The 14,487-nt window shown below is 39.1% G+C and overlaps 2 protein-coding genes across 42 annotated transcripts in view; one reads left to right on the top strand and one right to left on the bottom strand.

The window, feature by feature from the left end:
* Nucleotides 1–14,487, top strand: part of CHDH (choline dehydrogenase) — a 46,346-nt gene that overhangs the window by 10,758 nt on the left and 21,101 nt on the right. For 2 of the 8 annotated variants that reach the window (XR_014545354.1, XR_014545355.1), the window contains exons 6-9: nucleotides 17–159; nucleotides 2,208–2,310; nucleotides 3,662–4,778; nucleotides 5,709–6,195. Coding sequence is in view for 4 of the 8 variants with exons in the window: in XM_083603061.1 (XP_083459187.1) it covers nucleotides 17–159; nucleotides 2,208–2,310; nucleotides 3,662–4,080 (665 nt within the window). In the remaining 4 variants the exon portion in view is untranslated. Of the gene's footprint in view, nucleotides 1–16; nucleotides 160–2,207; nucleotides 2,311–3,661; nucleotides 6,196–14,487 lie in introns of those variants that run through there. The other 6 variants (XM_083603064.1, XM_083603063.1, XR_014545352.1 and 3 more) reach the window with 5 other exon arrangements.
* Nucleotides 10,793–14,487, bottom strand: part of CACNA1D (calcium voltage-gated channel subunit alpha1 D) — a 195,465-nt gene continuing 191,770 nt past the window's right edge. For all 34 annotated transcript variants that reach the window (XM_083602889.1, XM_083602883.1, XM_083602887.1 and 31 more), the window contains one exon: nucleotides 10,793–12,986. In XM_083602889.1, the coding sequence (XP_083459015.1) occupies nucleotides 12,693–12,986 (294 nt within the window). In that variant the 3' untranslated portion in view covers nucleotides 10,793–12,692. The remainder of the gene's footprint in view (nucleotides 12,987–14,487) is intronic.

The following is a 14,487-nucleotide window of genomic DNA, read 5'->3' on the forward strand; positions in this document are numbered from 1 at the left end:
TATTTCCATTCTTCAGGTGATGGAGCCACTGCTCATCTAGAGTCTGGGGGATTTATCAGAAGTCGACCTGGAGTTTCTCATCCAGATATTCAGTTCCACTTCCTCCCTTCTCAGGTGATTGATCATGGACGTGTTGCTTCTCAACTGGAAGCTTACCAAGTGAGTGGTACAAGAACACTAATTATGAAGAAACAGAAGTACTACCTGAAAAATTGTGCTGCCATAATTCCATTTTACCTGTAGCATATACAGTGGTACCTCTGGTTAAGAACTTAATTCGTTCTGGAGGTCTGTTCTTAACCTGAAAATGTTCTTAACCTGAGATACCACTTTAGCTAATGGGGCCTGCCACGCCGCTGCTGCGCGATTTCTGTTCTTATCCTGAAGTAAAGTTCTTAACCCAAGGTACTACTTCAGTCTGTAACCTGAAGCGTTTGTAACCTGAGGTACCACTGTAAATAGAAAAGTCAGATTATGTCCTTCAGCATCCTTGGTAATCCCTCTGTCATAGTAAAACAGCAGAGAAAGTTCTAAACCAGGCCATTTCTCTTTCATGGTACCCCTCAACATGGCACCCACAGATGCCATTGTATCCATCAGATATTTTCATTGGTGCCCAGTGGAATTCCCTGTCACTTCTGGCTTTTTAATTTTTTAAAAAATCATTTTTGCAGACTCTCTCCTTTTTCTTTTATCTTCGTCTGTGGCTGGGTTGACTACAAAGAGACCCACAGGCCTGCACATGCTCTATTCTCTTTACTTCCCCTTCCCATTAATGCTTCTGGGCTGCATGTGGAATCAGGACATCTTGTTCTATTTTATTAACGACTTGGATGATGGACTCAAGGGCATCCTGATCAAATTTGCAGATGACACCAAACTGGGAGGGGTGGCTAACACCCCAGAGGACAGGATCACACTTCAAAACGACCTTGACAGATTAGAGAACTGGGCCAAAACAAACAAGATGAATTTTAACAGGGAGAAATGTAAAGTATTGCACTTGGGCAAAAAAAATGAGAGGCACAAATACAGGATGGGTGACACCTGGCTTGAGAGCACTACATGTGAAAAGGATCTAGGAGTCTTGGTTGACCACAAACTTGACATGAGCCAACAGTGTGACGCGGCAGCTAAAAAAGCCAATGCAATTCTGGACTGCATCAATAGGAGTATAGCATCTAGATCAAGGGAAGTAATAGTGCCACTGTATTCTGCTCTGGTCAGACCTCACCTGGAGTACTGTGTCCAGTTCTGGGCACCACAGTTCAAGAAGGACACTGACAAACTGGAACGTGTCCAGAGGAGGGCAACCAAAATGGTCAAAGGCCTGGAAACGATGCCTTATGAGGAACGGCTAAGGGAGCTGGGCATGTTTAGCCTGGAGAAGAGGAGGTTAAGGGGTGATATGATAGCCATGTTCAAATATATAAAAGGATGTCACATAGAGGAGGGAGAAAGGTTGTTTTCTGCTGCTCCAGAGAAGCGGACACGGAGCAATGGATCCAAACTACAAGAAAGAAGATTCCACCTAAACATTAGGAAGAACTTCCTGACAGTAAGAGCTGTTCGACAGTGGAATTTGCTGCCAAGGAGTGTGGTGGAGTCTCCTTCTTTGGAGGTCTTTAAGCAGAGGCTTGACAACCATATGTCAGGAGTGCTCTGATGGTGTTTCCTGCTTGGCAGGGGGTTGGACTCGATGGCCCTTGTGGTCTCTTCCAACTCTATGATTCTATGATTCTATTTATAGAAGCCGCCTTGAGTCCTGGACTGGGAAAAAGGTGGAATATAAATAAATAATATAATTATAGTAATAGTAATAATTTTTCATAAAGGAAAGAAAGAGGGTGGAGGCCTCACAGCCCTCACCTCAGAATTCTTCAGAAAAGGCGAAAAGGGACCTTGCTGCCGCCTGCTGAGTTAGGGGAAGGTGGAATGATTGAGGGAGAAGATGTCCCTGGATATTGTTTTTGAGGGTGCACATGTATTTCCTCCTGTTTTTGTATGGTGGTTTGTTTGGCAGTGGGGTGATTTGAGGAGGATGTTTTGTCTGCATTGTGGGTTAGGGATTAACTCTTCTGGAGCTGAGGTTCTTGTATTCAGATGTACTATGGACAACTTATAGAGAAGTCAGTTTTTAAAATTGTATTAATTTAGAAAGAACATCCTGATAGCTTATTTCATATCTTCTTTGGGGGCTGTTGCAGGTTCATGTTGGACCTATGCGAAGTACAAGTGTAGGATGGTTAAAGCTGAAAAGTACAGACCCAAGAGAGCATCCTGTCCTTGAGCCCAACTATTTGTCAACAAGTAAGTTGCATAGGTTATCTGTATTCTGTACCTTGTCCCTTTTAGTTTGTGGTTCAAAACCATGAGACCACTGCTTTGTATTTTGTTTTAGTATCATTTTCCATCCATCCCAAACTATGTAGGACATGGCAAAGTGGTCATGTATCATTAATGAGAGCCCAGTATCTCAGATAACTATGTTTCCCCACATGTGTAACTGTTGTTGTTGTGGTCGTAGTCACCACCATTATTAATTAATTGCCTTCCACATATGCCTCATGGCGATGTACAAAGCATTAAAAACACTAAAAATGACAGCAAATTTAAAAACAATACAGAGTACACATTCATGGCATAGACCTTTTTATCCAGCTGAAAAAATTTGTAGAAACAAAAATACCTTCAATTGTTTCTAGAAATTGTTCCTGAAAATTTGCCATTTCCAGGTTGGTAGAACCCAATGGAATCAGGTTGCATGAAGTGAGCCAATACAAAATAATAACAGTACAGGCCACAATTAAAATGTCTAGAAAGGCATGTTGAGGACCTTCTGTTTACTTCGACTGGATATTCCTAAACTTCTGGTTGTAGTATTGTGGTCTAAAATTTTGTGTGCTGTTCTGTGCATGCAAAGCTCTTGCAGCTGCATGATGCACCATTGAAGGAGCAGATACATAAACATGCATACCATGCAGCTTCCACGCCTATATGAATTTGCTGTATTATTAAAGTTTTCAGTTAGAAAATAGAGGGTTGTCTGAATTCAACACTAATGTTGATCACATAGTAAATCTTGATAGGAAAGTACTAACTGAGTGAAATGCTAAATAGAAGTGGCTCACTGGAGGGGACAGAGCTGCTGGCATGTGGGTTGCTGTTTTATAGTGGGAGAGGAGCAAGATGGCCAAAAGGTTGGCACGATGGAAATGGACCTTGGAGCCAGCTTTGGGGGAGATGCCTCTCTTTCTTGATTAGCAAAAAAGATATTAAATAAGGCAATACCCATTCCCTGCCTGTCCTGTTCTTGACTTCTCACATTTTACTTGCATTTCTAAGATATTGCCTGTATATAATAGGCAGTACAGTGGTACCTCGGGTTAAGTACTTAATTCGTTCTGGAGGTCCGTTCTTAACCTGAAACTGTTCTTAACCTGAAGCACCACTTTAGTCAATGGGGCCTCTTGCTGCTGCTGCGCCGCCGCTGCACAATTTCTGTTCTCATCCTGAAGCAAAGTTCTTAACCCGAGGTACTATTTCTGGGTTAGCGGAGTCTGTAACCTGAAGCGTATGTAACCCGAGGTACCACTGTACAGTAGTAATGCTCATTGCTGAGCACACTTAGAATCTTTGTCTTTGTCTTTCTTATTTACAGAAATAGATGTCTGGGAATTTCGTCAGTGTGTGAAGCTAGCAAGAGAGATATTTGCTCAGGAAGCCTTTGAAAAATTCCGTGGACCTGAAATTCAACCAGGAAGCCATGTTCAGTCTGATGGAGAAATAGATGCCTTCATAAGACAAAAGGCTGATAGTGCCTACCATCCTTCGTGCACTTGTAAAATGGGACAGAGTTCTGATCCCACTGCTGTGGTTGATCCCCAGACCAAAGTTATAGGGACAGAAAACCTGAGAGTTGTTGATGCCTCAATAATGCCTAGTATCGTAAGTGGAAATTTAAATGCCCCAACCATCATGGTAGCAGAGAAAGCTGCTGATATAATCAAAGGACTACCATCGCTTCAAGAGAAAAATGTTCCTGTATATAAACCCAAAACTTTGGAAACTCAGCGATGAAATAGCTATGATGTTCTCTGCAGAATGTATTCTAATAATAATTGAAGATCAACTTTCTATTTCAGTCAAACAAAGAGATTTGGTGTGTAATGAAAATTGTTCAGAAAATAGATGCACCCTCAAGTAAGAACAGGTAAAGTTATCTAAGAAACTGCTTGATAACAGCATGGCTGATATGCATAGATATTTATTACTTCATGTAGTAGGATCTTATGATGGATTGACTTAAGATCTTGATTAGTTAGGATGTAGTTTGTGGGCTTACGGAAGAATTTCCCTACACTATAACATGGATATTATATCAGATTTTCTCAGGGCTATACAAAATATAGAAGACTGAGCCTACACATTAAAGAGGACTGTTTGATCTAATACTTAAGAGTACACTTCAGAAAAATGAAGCCGCAACAAAGTTCCACTGAAAGCTTTGTTTTGGGATTTATCTTAACTGGAACAATTAGCACCAACTAAATTAGTTGAGTTGTGACTAAAGTTAGGAAACCCCCCCCCCCAAAAAAATAATTTTTTGTAGGACCATTTGTCCCCTATAAAAGCAATTAATGAGTTCAACAAGTGCACAGAATAATAGTATGGATAAACAAAAAAGGAGACTATCTCCAGCTGTCAACGGCTTCTGTTACTCTTAATAAATTACAGGTACAGCAAGTTACATAATGGTTGCCTATGAAGCATTAGATGTCAACTTGGATGTTGAGGACATGGTTGTTGTACAGCCTAAGTTTAGCTGAACCTTCTTGTGGTTATAGTAGCAGGCCCACATGTTCAGGTTTCTGTGTGCAATTTAGTGAATAATTTAGTCGTTCAGTCATTTGTATAGGAACTAAAATATTCACTGCGCCCAGGAGTACTGTTTCCCTGGGGAGGGAGTTCCAGGGCCATAGAAAGCACCTGATCTTCCTCTCTGAGGACAAGGAGGCTGCTCTGACCTTTAAAGAGGAAGAGCGGATGCTGGATTGCCCTTTTTGTCACCGTGACGGGCTTCCACAGCTGTCGCCCAACTTATGGGATCGCTCTGGTATTAGTAGGGCTGAAAAGAGGGGCGTCAGGGGAAGACTGGATTCATAATCAAAAGGAGGCAGACCCTTTCCAGTTTCCCAACACACCCCTAAATTAATGTTGCCTCTCTTTTCAGCCTTACCAAGCTTGGAGACCTTTTAGGCAACAAGTGACTAATACAGTGGTACCTTGGATTACAACCGTTTTGGATTACAACCACGTCAAACCCAGAAGTGTGTGTCTCTCTCTTTGAATTACAACCCATTTTGGGGGGGATTACAACCCCCTTTTTTTTTTTGATTACAACCCTTTTTTTTTTTTTTGGAGGCCCCATTGGCGAAAGCGCGCCTTGGGTTACAACCTGTTTTGATTTATAACTGGACCTCCAGCATGAATTATGGTTGTAAACCAAGATATCACTGACATTTAATAAACTTTAATAGTAGTAATAATAATAATAATAAACAACACCCAGGGAATAAACGAGTTAGCATAGTTTCTTCCCATTTATTATGTCCCACTTTAATTGAAGGGAAGTTATTTAAAAAGTAGAAAAGGACAGAAATGCAGGACCCCTTTTTGGTACTTCTGCATTGCTAGTGAGAATGCAGGTGAGAATATCACCTTAACCTAAACTGTACCTGGTTGTACTCATTAGGCTGGAGGGGATGGTGTTGCTATCATTTCTTCATGCAGTAAAATCCCCAGCAGTTTTCACAGGGCACACTGTAGCCAAGGCCAAAGGGGACAGAAGACTCTGGGTTTCCAGTAGGGTGAGGATCTTGGGCTACTGCAGTCACAGGATTTGACATGATAATGAAATAGAGCTGGGGTTGTAAATTTTTGGCATAAATCCAAATTGCACCATTTCAGATTTCATCAGAACCTCTGAATAAAGAACCTCATAGAAATAATAATAATAATTCTTTATCGCTTGCTTGAATGAATTTATAGGTCAATCTTAAATGTACCTTTTCTGTTATTGACTATAACAAAGGTTACCATGAACATATTTTAATTGTTTATAGCTATGGATGTTTCATTGTGTCACTTGTTTTTAATTATCTGGCTTTCAGTGTAATATATTTTCTAATAGCAGCTTGCTGTTTTTTCACTTTCATTCTGCTGCTGTGTTCATCTTTATTACTTAGTTGTCCAGGAAGAATTGCTTATCATTGAGGGCTATCACTTACTAGCCAAACTTTGGTCTGGGTGCTTACGTAAATGGTAGTCCCATGTTGACTAATCAAGGAAATCCTCCTTGTGTATTTTCCACATAGGATCAAAAGTAAGAGAAAAATACCATCACTGCTATGTCATCTAGTAGGAAATCCCTGGATCTTGTAGTCACACATTGGACTAAAATCACTTGACCCTTACTCATTACACTTTTCTCATATATTTCATAAATGGGTATTGCAATTTTGTCCAAGTTAAATTTCTCAGATCAGTGTTCTCTGTTTTGTACATTGTTGGCACAACCTTGCAAAGTTAGTAGTGGATAATGTCCCAGATAACTTGAGTTTCATTGATTTCATTTAATGAACTCATGATTAACTTACTCTGGGTTGAGCCCTTTGTATATAATATTAAAAAGCAACTGTAGAAAATGAATTCCTGATGTTTCTAAACAGGTACAGTTGTTTAGAATAATTATTACATGTTCAGAATCCTTATTCAAAATGCAGCTAATGTAATAACATGCTTTAAAACATTTTCTAGTGTGCTGCTAATCTTCTCCCCCCATATTTCTAGGATATATTTTTGCATTTGCCCTCTGTAGAATCTGTTTTGAAAAACTGTGTAAAATGAACTTCCCTAATTTAACACCTATAATTTGCTGCTTTGCGAGGCAAAAGCGGCACTATGATGTAGTACGATATTAAAATACAAAGTATAGATTTAATGCTGTGCACAGTGTACGGATCTGAGTATGCTCTGTGAACTGCATTGACATATCAGTACTTCTGAAGCTGGTGAACAAATGGTCACCAGAGTCAGTTTTGATTAGGCAAGAGTGGCTTTTCTCACCACCTGACACAGATCACTAGTACTACCATTGCTGAGTGTACCGGCTGTCCAGAAGGGGCAAGTGCACGTGGACCTACTCTATCATAAACCACTACTTTTAAGTGCTTAATGTGTGTGTTTTATTTTTGGTTTTTAACCTTTGCAACATAATCTAGCCATAGGCATTGCACACAGAAGGCCCCTATTCTACGTACATTCACAGTGGGGAGCAAGGGCCATTTATGTCAGTGGGACATATATGGTTGGCTCACACAGGCATGCAAATAAACTTATTTCTCTACACTTAATGTCTGCCAACTGAACGTTTGAACTTGGGCTAAAAAGGTTTTGTGTTTAAGCTGGTGTGTGATAATACAATGTCATTTGTGTTTGATCAACCACACCATTGCAGCCCTTGAGTCAACAGCACATGAGTGAACCAGCCCTTCTAAGTAAACAGGCACATGATTAGGCAGAAAGCCAATTTGTACATCTGAATCATGCTTGCTGGACCAGCGAGACTAAAACCATCTTCTCTGTTTACTTTTTACATTACTGTAGTTTTATAAACTCAGATAAATTTTCATTATGAAATGAGTTAACATTGGCCAATACTGCAAGGAACTTGGGAGGATTATGGGAAGTTTATTATTATTAATAGAATTTATATCCTGCTCTTCCTCCTGAAGGAGCCCAGGGCAGCATACACACCTACAATTAAAAACAAAACATTAAAAACACATTATTATTATTATTATTATTATTATTATTATTATTATTATTATTATTAAAAAAACAATTCTAATGCAGCTGCAGACTGGGAAAGATTTCAGCTTAAAAGGTTTGTTTAAGGATCTGAACCCAAGGTATTGTTTCTCAGCGTGTGAGCAACATAACAAGTGCAGTAATCAGAACCTTTTAACTGTAGTTAGTCCCCTATTAGATTCCTTGGGACTTTCAAGGCAACATCATCCACTTGAGAAAAGTGGAAACAGGTTAAAAAAACCTGCTGACTCAAAAGCTGGCTGGAGGGACAACTGCAGATGCTCTAAGCAGGTCCTGCTACCTGGTGTTGCTGCAAAGCAGTAAAACTGGAGCATTGTAATTAACTGGGAAGAAGAACGGCATGTTGGCATAAGAATGCTACTGAAGAGAAAATGTGACTGCAGTGAGCACTGTCCCATAAGAAATCAGGTAAATAATTTCTGTGATAAATGTTCTGTCATTAAACTGGGACCAAAATGATTTACTCATCATGATAAAAGTCGTAGATCAATCAGTGTGATGCAAACCGTGAGTTTTTAATAGAGAGACTTTACTGAGGCAATTGTAGTGTGCTGTACTGCATTCAGGGCATTCAGTCCAGTATAGCATGATTACCTTTGTGGCGTTTAGAATGCAGAGATCTTCCAAATCATATGATTTATTAGCCCACTATGATGTGATTGATGTAGAGCGCCATTTTAAAATACTGCATATTACTGAAAGATGCTGTGGTAGAAGATAAAATACCTGGTTTAATAGTTGTTTACATAACTGCAGATGATTCTCCATCCATGTTATTGTATAATATATATGAACCTGAAGGTTATTGTAAACAGTATAAGCAACTGTTTATCATGCTGCCAGAACAGTGGTGCTTAATCCCTATATTCCATTTTTGTGTGTGCGTTTCTGTTTATTTCCCCCATGGTTTATTCAGCATGATTTTACTATCATGACAAATGCTGTCCTGATTCTATGGTGTGGCTGAATTTACAGCAGGTAAGGGATCTGCTTCCCCAGTTAATAGTTTATAAAAATGAGCTCAGCATTTATAACTCTCCAGCTATATCCTAATTACAACATAGAAGTAATATGTTAATAAGAGAAAACACTTTGCTTTGCATCATAGCTTATGAACCTAGAGGCCCAGCAATTTGCAGAAAAAAAGTTTGGGGCAAAAAAATAGTCATCAGGGGGTGGAGGTGGGGGATGAAAAACAGATGTGCCTAAATTCCTGTATCAGCACAACATGAATGTACATGTTCAGCACCAATGAACTCTGGGAATGATTGCAGTTGCCATAGGAACATGAGGTTCTGAGAGGGAAATCAGCTGAAACAGCTGAGGTTAAAAATGACAGTTGGGGACTGTACATTGTATGTCTTGAGCTGCAAGAGATGAGAGCTTTCTGAATTTCCATAGTATGAAAAAGATGAGTTGTTGGACACAAGACCAGTATAGCAAGGGCATAGCAAGTTGAGGGCAGTTTGGGCTGGGCATCTGTGAAGGGCCCTGGAAGTCTGTAGGCTCTGGAGTGGCAGCAGGAGTGGGAACAAAAAGGGCTTGTAGTTTTTCGTTTTTCAGCAGGATTGGCAGTGTGTGTGTGTGACTTTCCTTCTCTGGCATAATGAGGCCTCTTGTGTGCTAGGCGGCAATAAGTTTATGTATTTTCTCTGGCAAGGCTAGAAAACCGTAGTTGCTGGATTTTTGCTAGGGATCTACTTACATTGTGCAATTTATCATGAATTACTGTTCTATATTATTATTATCATTTCTACAGTGCAAGGTGCAAAGTTCTTCTCAATCATCTTGTATTTTATAGCAATTTTCATTATAGAGCAAACATTTGGTCATTCAGTAGAGGGTTTTTGAATCTGCTGTTTGTCAAGTTGCATGACTAATTTAAATCGATCCAACTGAAATCAGATAGCGTATAGGGCAGCCTTTCACAACCGAGTTGGACTACAACTCCCACATCCTCCTGACTATTGGTCATACTGGCTGGGGCTGATGGATGTTGGGAGTCAGCAACACCTGGAGAAAACCAGGTTGGAGAAGGCTGGTATAGAGACATCAAAGGTTGCTGAGTCTAGGTAGTAGCATCTCCATTGCTCCTAATATTTATGGCCAACACAACTTTAGTAATGAGGAACTTTCCAAACAAGTTACCAGCCAAATGAAATGTGCCATTATTTGGATTCTGCTTGTGATGGAGAACAGAAACAAGTTCTGGAGTTACTGGTCTTTTGCCACCCTAAATTGAACCTGGAATCTGATTCTACATAAAGGCCCCATTCGCATAATCTGTCCCCATTTTTCCCTGGCAGATGGATTGAGGCCTACTCATGTAAGGTGCTTATATTTGTAAACACACACACATACACACACCGTTTATTTTAGAGCTCTGGTATAAGCCCAAGGCTGGCTTCCATGCTGTGCTGCATGGTGGAATGAACAGATACAGAGAGTCTACAGGTGTGAACTAGTCTGAGAAAGTCATTCTCAATTAGTTTTGTTGAGATGGGAGGCAGAGCCTGGATGTAAAGAGCAACCTGATCAACTATATTGGTTTCTGATACTTGTACTTATCTGACCCTGAAAAGTGTCTTGCCGAGGCTGAGAGCTTCTTCTCCTCCATTCTTTTTCCATGTAATTGCAAAACTCAAATGTTTCCTCCTCTATCTAAGCAAATCAACCCAGGAAAGGCTACTGACAACTTGAGAAAGTGAAAGCCTTTTCTTTTTTACTATTTCTGTATGGCTCATAAACTCCTGGGAGATTGTTCTGTTGAAGCAAATTGCACAGCTCCCATTTATTATAGGGATGCTTGTGCAAGAAGTACTTATTTACCTATGGATTATGTGTCCATGACGTCCGGAGGTAACACCTTCAGGAAGCTGCTAGTAAAAAGAGCCCCAAGTATAATAAAATTATTACACATTTTTATTCCGAAGAACATTTTGCATTTCTTTTCATACAAAATGATGTAGGTCAAGAAACAATTTACAAACCCTTAAATTCTCTCCTGGCATTTGAAAGAATGATTCAAGAAGAGGTCTGTAAGGTATCCATAGCAAATTGCCACTGTGTACAAAATGATTATATTAACATAGTTTGTATAGGTCACACTTTTTAAAATGTGATTTGAATTGCTACCTATTTTGTTAATACAGATAAACCCTGATAAGGTTACTTGGCAAAGCAAGTCAATTTATCGTGTTAATAAAATAGATTTTTGATATTCACCTGCCTCCAAAATTGCATTAGCCTCAATATCAGGATTTTACTGCATCATGGACAAATGTCTAAGCCCTCCTTTGATTGCATAAAAATAAATCCTGGAAACAGTCCACATAGAACAACAAAAGTTGAGGCCACCATGCCATCCATTTCCCCAACATATTAGGAATCTTTTGGTTCTGCAAATGACTGCTTCATCACACATTCCACTTCAAGCAGAGTAACTTGTTAACATTTTGCATCCACCAGCTAAATTATTTCTTCATAAGAATTCTCTACACCAAGTAAAATACTTGGTCAGTTAATCTGTAAATATATATACTTCAAGGTTAAAAGAAAACCTTGTTAGGCGTAGCCTAATTCGATTCATTTCTTTTTATTTACCTGTTATTGCAGGAGTTGTAGTATAAATAAAAATCAGAAGTTTCCAAATAAAAAAGATAACAGTTAATTCCAAATCTCTTAACTTTCCAAATATAAGACTGTAAATAGTCATCTTCCATGTTTTAAATAAAGTGAGACTCCTATAGGCCCAAAATATTTTATAAAATCTCTGTAGCATCAAGTTTCTCAAATCTTTACCTCGAAAGCATTTTACAATGAAGAAATAAGAGGTGGCTCTATTTAAATATTTAATCCTAAAGCTCTATACAATCCAAGTAAAAATACTTCTATCTAGAATTCTGTGGAGAATTACAATAATTAGGCTCCATAAATATTGCTGCAGTTCAATTACGGTACAATAATTACAAAATATAGAACATCTCTTTACAAATACAAATGTTTGTAGATTACAATTTATTTACAATAATTTCTGCTATATAATTTTTAACAAACTATCTTATCTAACTCTACTTTAACCTGGTTGCAAGTGCATTGGTAAAAATGCAATTATTCCAGTATATTTTGCCCTTAATGTGACAGTCATAAAACAGACTATCTTTAATGATATTTTGCTATGTAAACTGGTGTTACATATGAGAGAAATGCTCTTTAGCATCAGTCCAATATAACAATCTCATGTAGGTAGTGTTTGACAAACTGTATTAGACAAATACTTTAAAAAAAAGGAGGCAAATTTGAAAATAATATCTGAGTGGATATGTTGAATGTAGTGGACATTTGATATGCCATATAATCAGAGGTAATGACACTTTTGATTTTCATCACCATATCCTTCTCATGCAGACTTTCTTTTTTGGTGCCAAACCTTTTTCCGCTGAGAAAGTTTTACACTCTGAAGGGCAGCAGCACAAAACTGAAAGGCAGCAATCTTTCAACTTTTTCTTCAACATCTGAAAACAGGCTGGTTAGAATCTCTTTCAGTCTAATAACCAACCTTCACTCACTGATGAGCTCAGGATTCTATAGCAAAGGACTTATCAACATCCTGCCATTCTGATCCTGTTTCACCACACTGGAGATATTTAAGAAGAAATAAAAGTATGGCTTCCTCGCAATGTGACATCATCACTCGTGCAAAACTTGATTCCTTATTAATTCCAACTAGTGCCTAGCATCTTGGAACTATGAGGCACTTTTGTTTATTTAAAATCAAACTTTTTTTTTCTTGCTAAATACTATAAGGTTGTAATGCATATCATTTCATCAGCTAAGTCTTCTTCATATTTACCAGTATCTGGCTCTTCATCACTATAGCCAGGACCAAAGTCTTGAAGTTCATAATCTTGTCTATTTAAAATGGGGAACATGTCACCATTGGCTCCATTGCTAATGTTCCCATTGAGAAGATTACTCGCAGCACTTTCCATTTCATCAATAGTCATGTCACAAGCATCAGCAATCTCATGTTTTGTAGCAGAAACAAACTTCGGGTCTTTTGCATACCGTCCTAATCCTTCAGATATAAGTACCTGAGAAAGTAATACTATAAACATTAATTTGGCACTTAGGATAAGAAATCAAAAGCAAACAGTGACAAAGCTTCAATACTTTAATTCATTTTAGAGAGTGCAACCCTTTTCATGTTGCATTATTTTTATTTCAAGTGCCTTCTGAAAATCTACTCCCTAGATATTGAATTGTCCCACAACTGTGTAAAGAAGACCTTCCCCATAAGCTGTGTGTGGCTGAGTTTGGAAGTGACATTCTGATGAAGCTAGGAGAGGAGTTGGGATGATGCATGACTGAGGGCCACCTGGAATACACTAATGTTTTCAGAGAAATTCTGGAGTCCATAGTTGTAATCAAACTCACTCTATCTTACATGATTCTTGCTGTAAAACTGATAAAGAATGCAACCAAACTATGTTGCCTAGTTAATATTGGCGGCTTTCAGCTTCTGTCCTGTTTTGTAGACACAATGGGGCAAAAGTTGACATGAAACAGTATGGCACATAGGGAGGATATAGCTTAAATTGGGTGGGGAAAATAGTTTTGTCTCCACAGGCCAGATCCTTTTGGGGACTGTCCTTGTGGGGCAAATCTGACAGATGGGCGATCTACTCATTTGTGAATCACCTGATATCACAATGACATCAGGTGTACCTTGCAAAGTGCTGCTAAAATGAACATCTCCCCACTTCATCTTTGCAGGGAATTCTGATGCAAATCATTTTCTGAATCCGTTTTTACAACAGAGGAAAAAGCCTTTGTTGTAGCAAGGGATTCCATGTAAGCCCCTTCCTGAAACGGGAAGGTGCTTGTATGAAACCTGCCAAGCTGTGCAGGATTTAACACACACACACACACACCCCGTTGTCAGCCGAGCAGGGTGTTAAATCCTGCTGCTTTAGGGCTGCATGCCCCCCTTTTGTAGCTTGAAACAGCCAACATAGGATTTTCAGCTGACTATACAAGTGACTTTTGATGGTGGGCAAGGTGTGGGAGAAATGGCTTCGTTCTGCACCTTGGCTTAAACCATTCCTCAGTCATTTTGCCTTGGGTTCTCATCCATGGGGAACAGGTAACAGCTGAAGTGAACATGCTCCCCCAAAGCATCAGGGAGTGCCTATCCTAAACAATCTTCTGATTTAACAGAAAAAGACAAAATATCCGGCTCCCTCGGCCAATAAAGTGAGATGAATGCCATAACCCCAGAATCGGCTACAAATGGATCTAATGGTCAGGGGTCCCTTTACCTTTACTATAATAAAGAATATGTCACTGCAGGGTGAAAAGGCAGAATATGGTCTTGCACTTGTCTCTTTGTGCTTTGCCCTAAGTGACACTGCTGTTACTGTATCAGTGTTCCTTCCTTATCTGGCAAAACTCATAAAACAGCCTTCTCATAAAACAAAACAAAAAGCCACCTGTTTCTTTGTTTAATATGTTGGGATGTTTCTGTAAGCAAATGAGCCTTCTGTAACCAAATTAGGCTTCTGTAACCAAATTAGCAACGTGCACCTGATAATA

This window comes from Podarcis filfolensis (assembly GCF_964270895.1).
Source record: "Podarcis filfolensis genome assembly, chromosome: 2".
NCBI lineage: Eukaryota > Metazoa > Chordata > Lepidosauria > Squamata > Lacertidae > Podarcis > Podarcis filfolensis.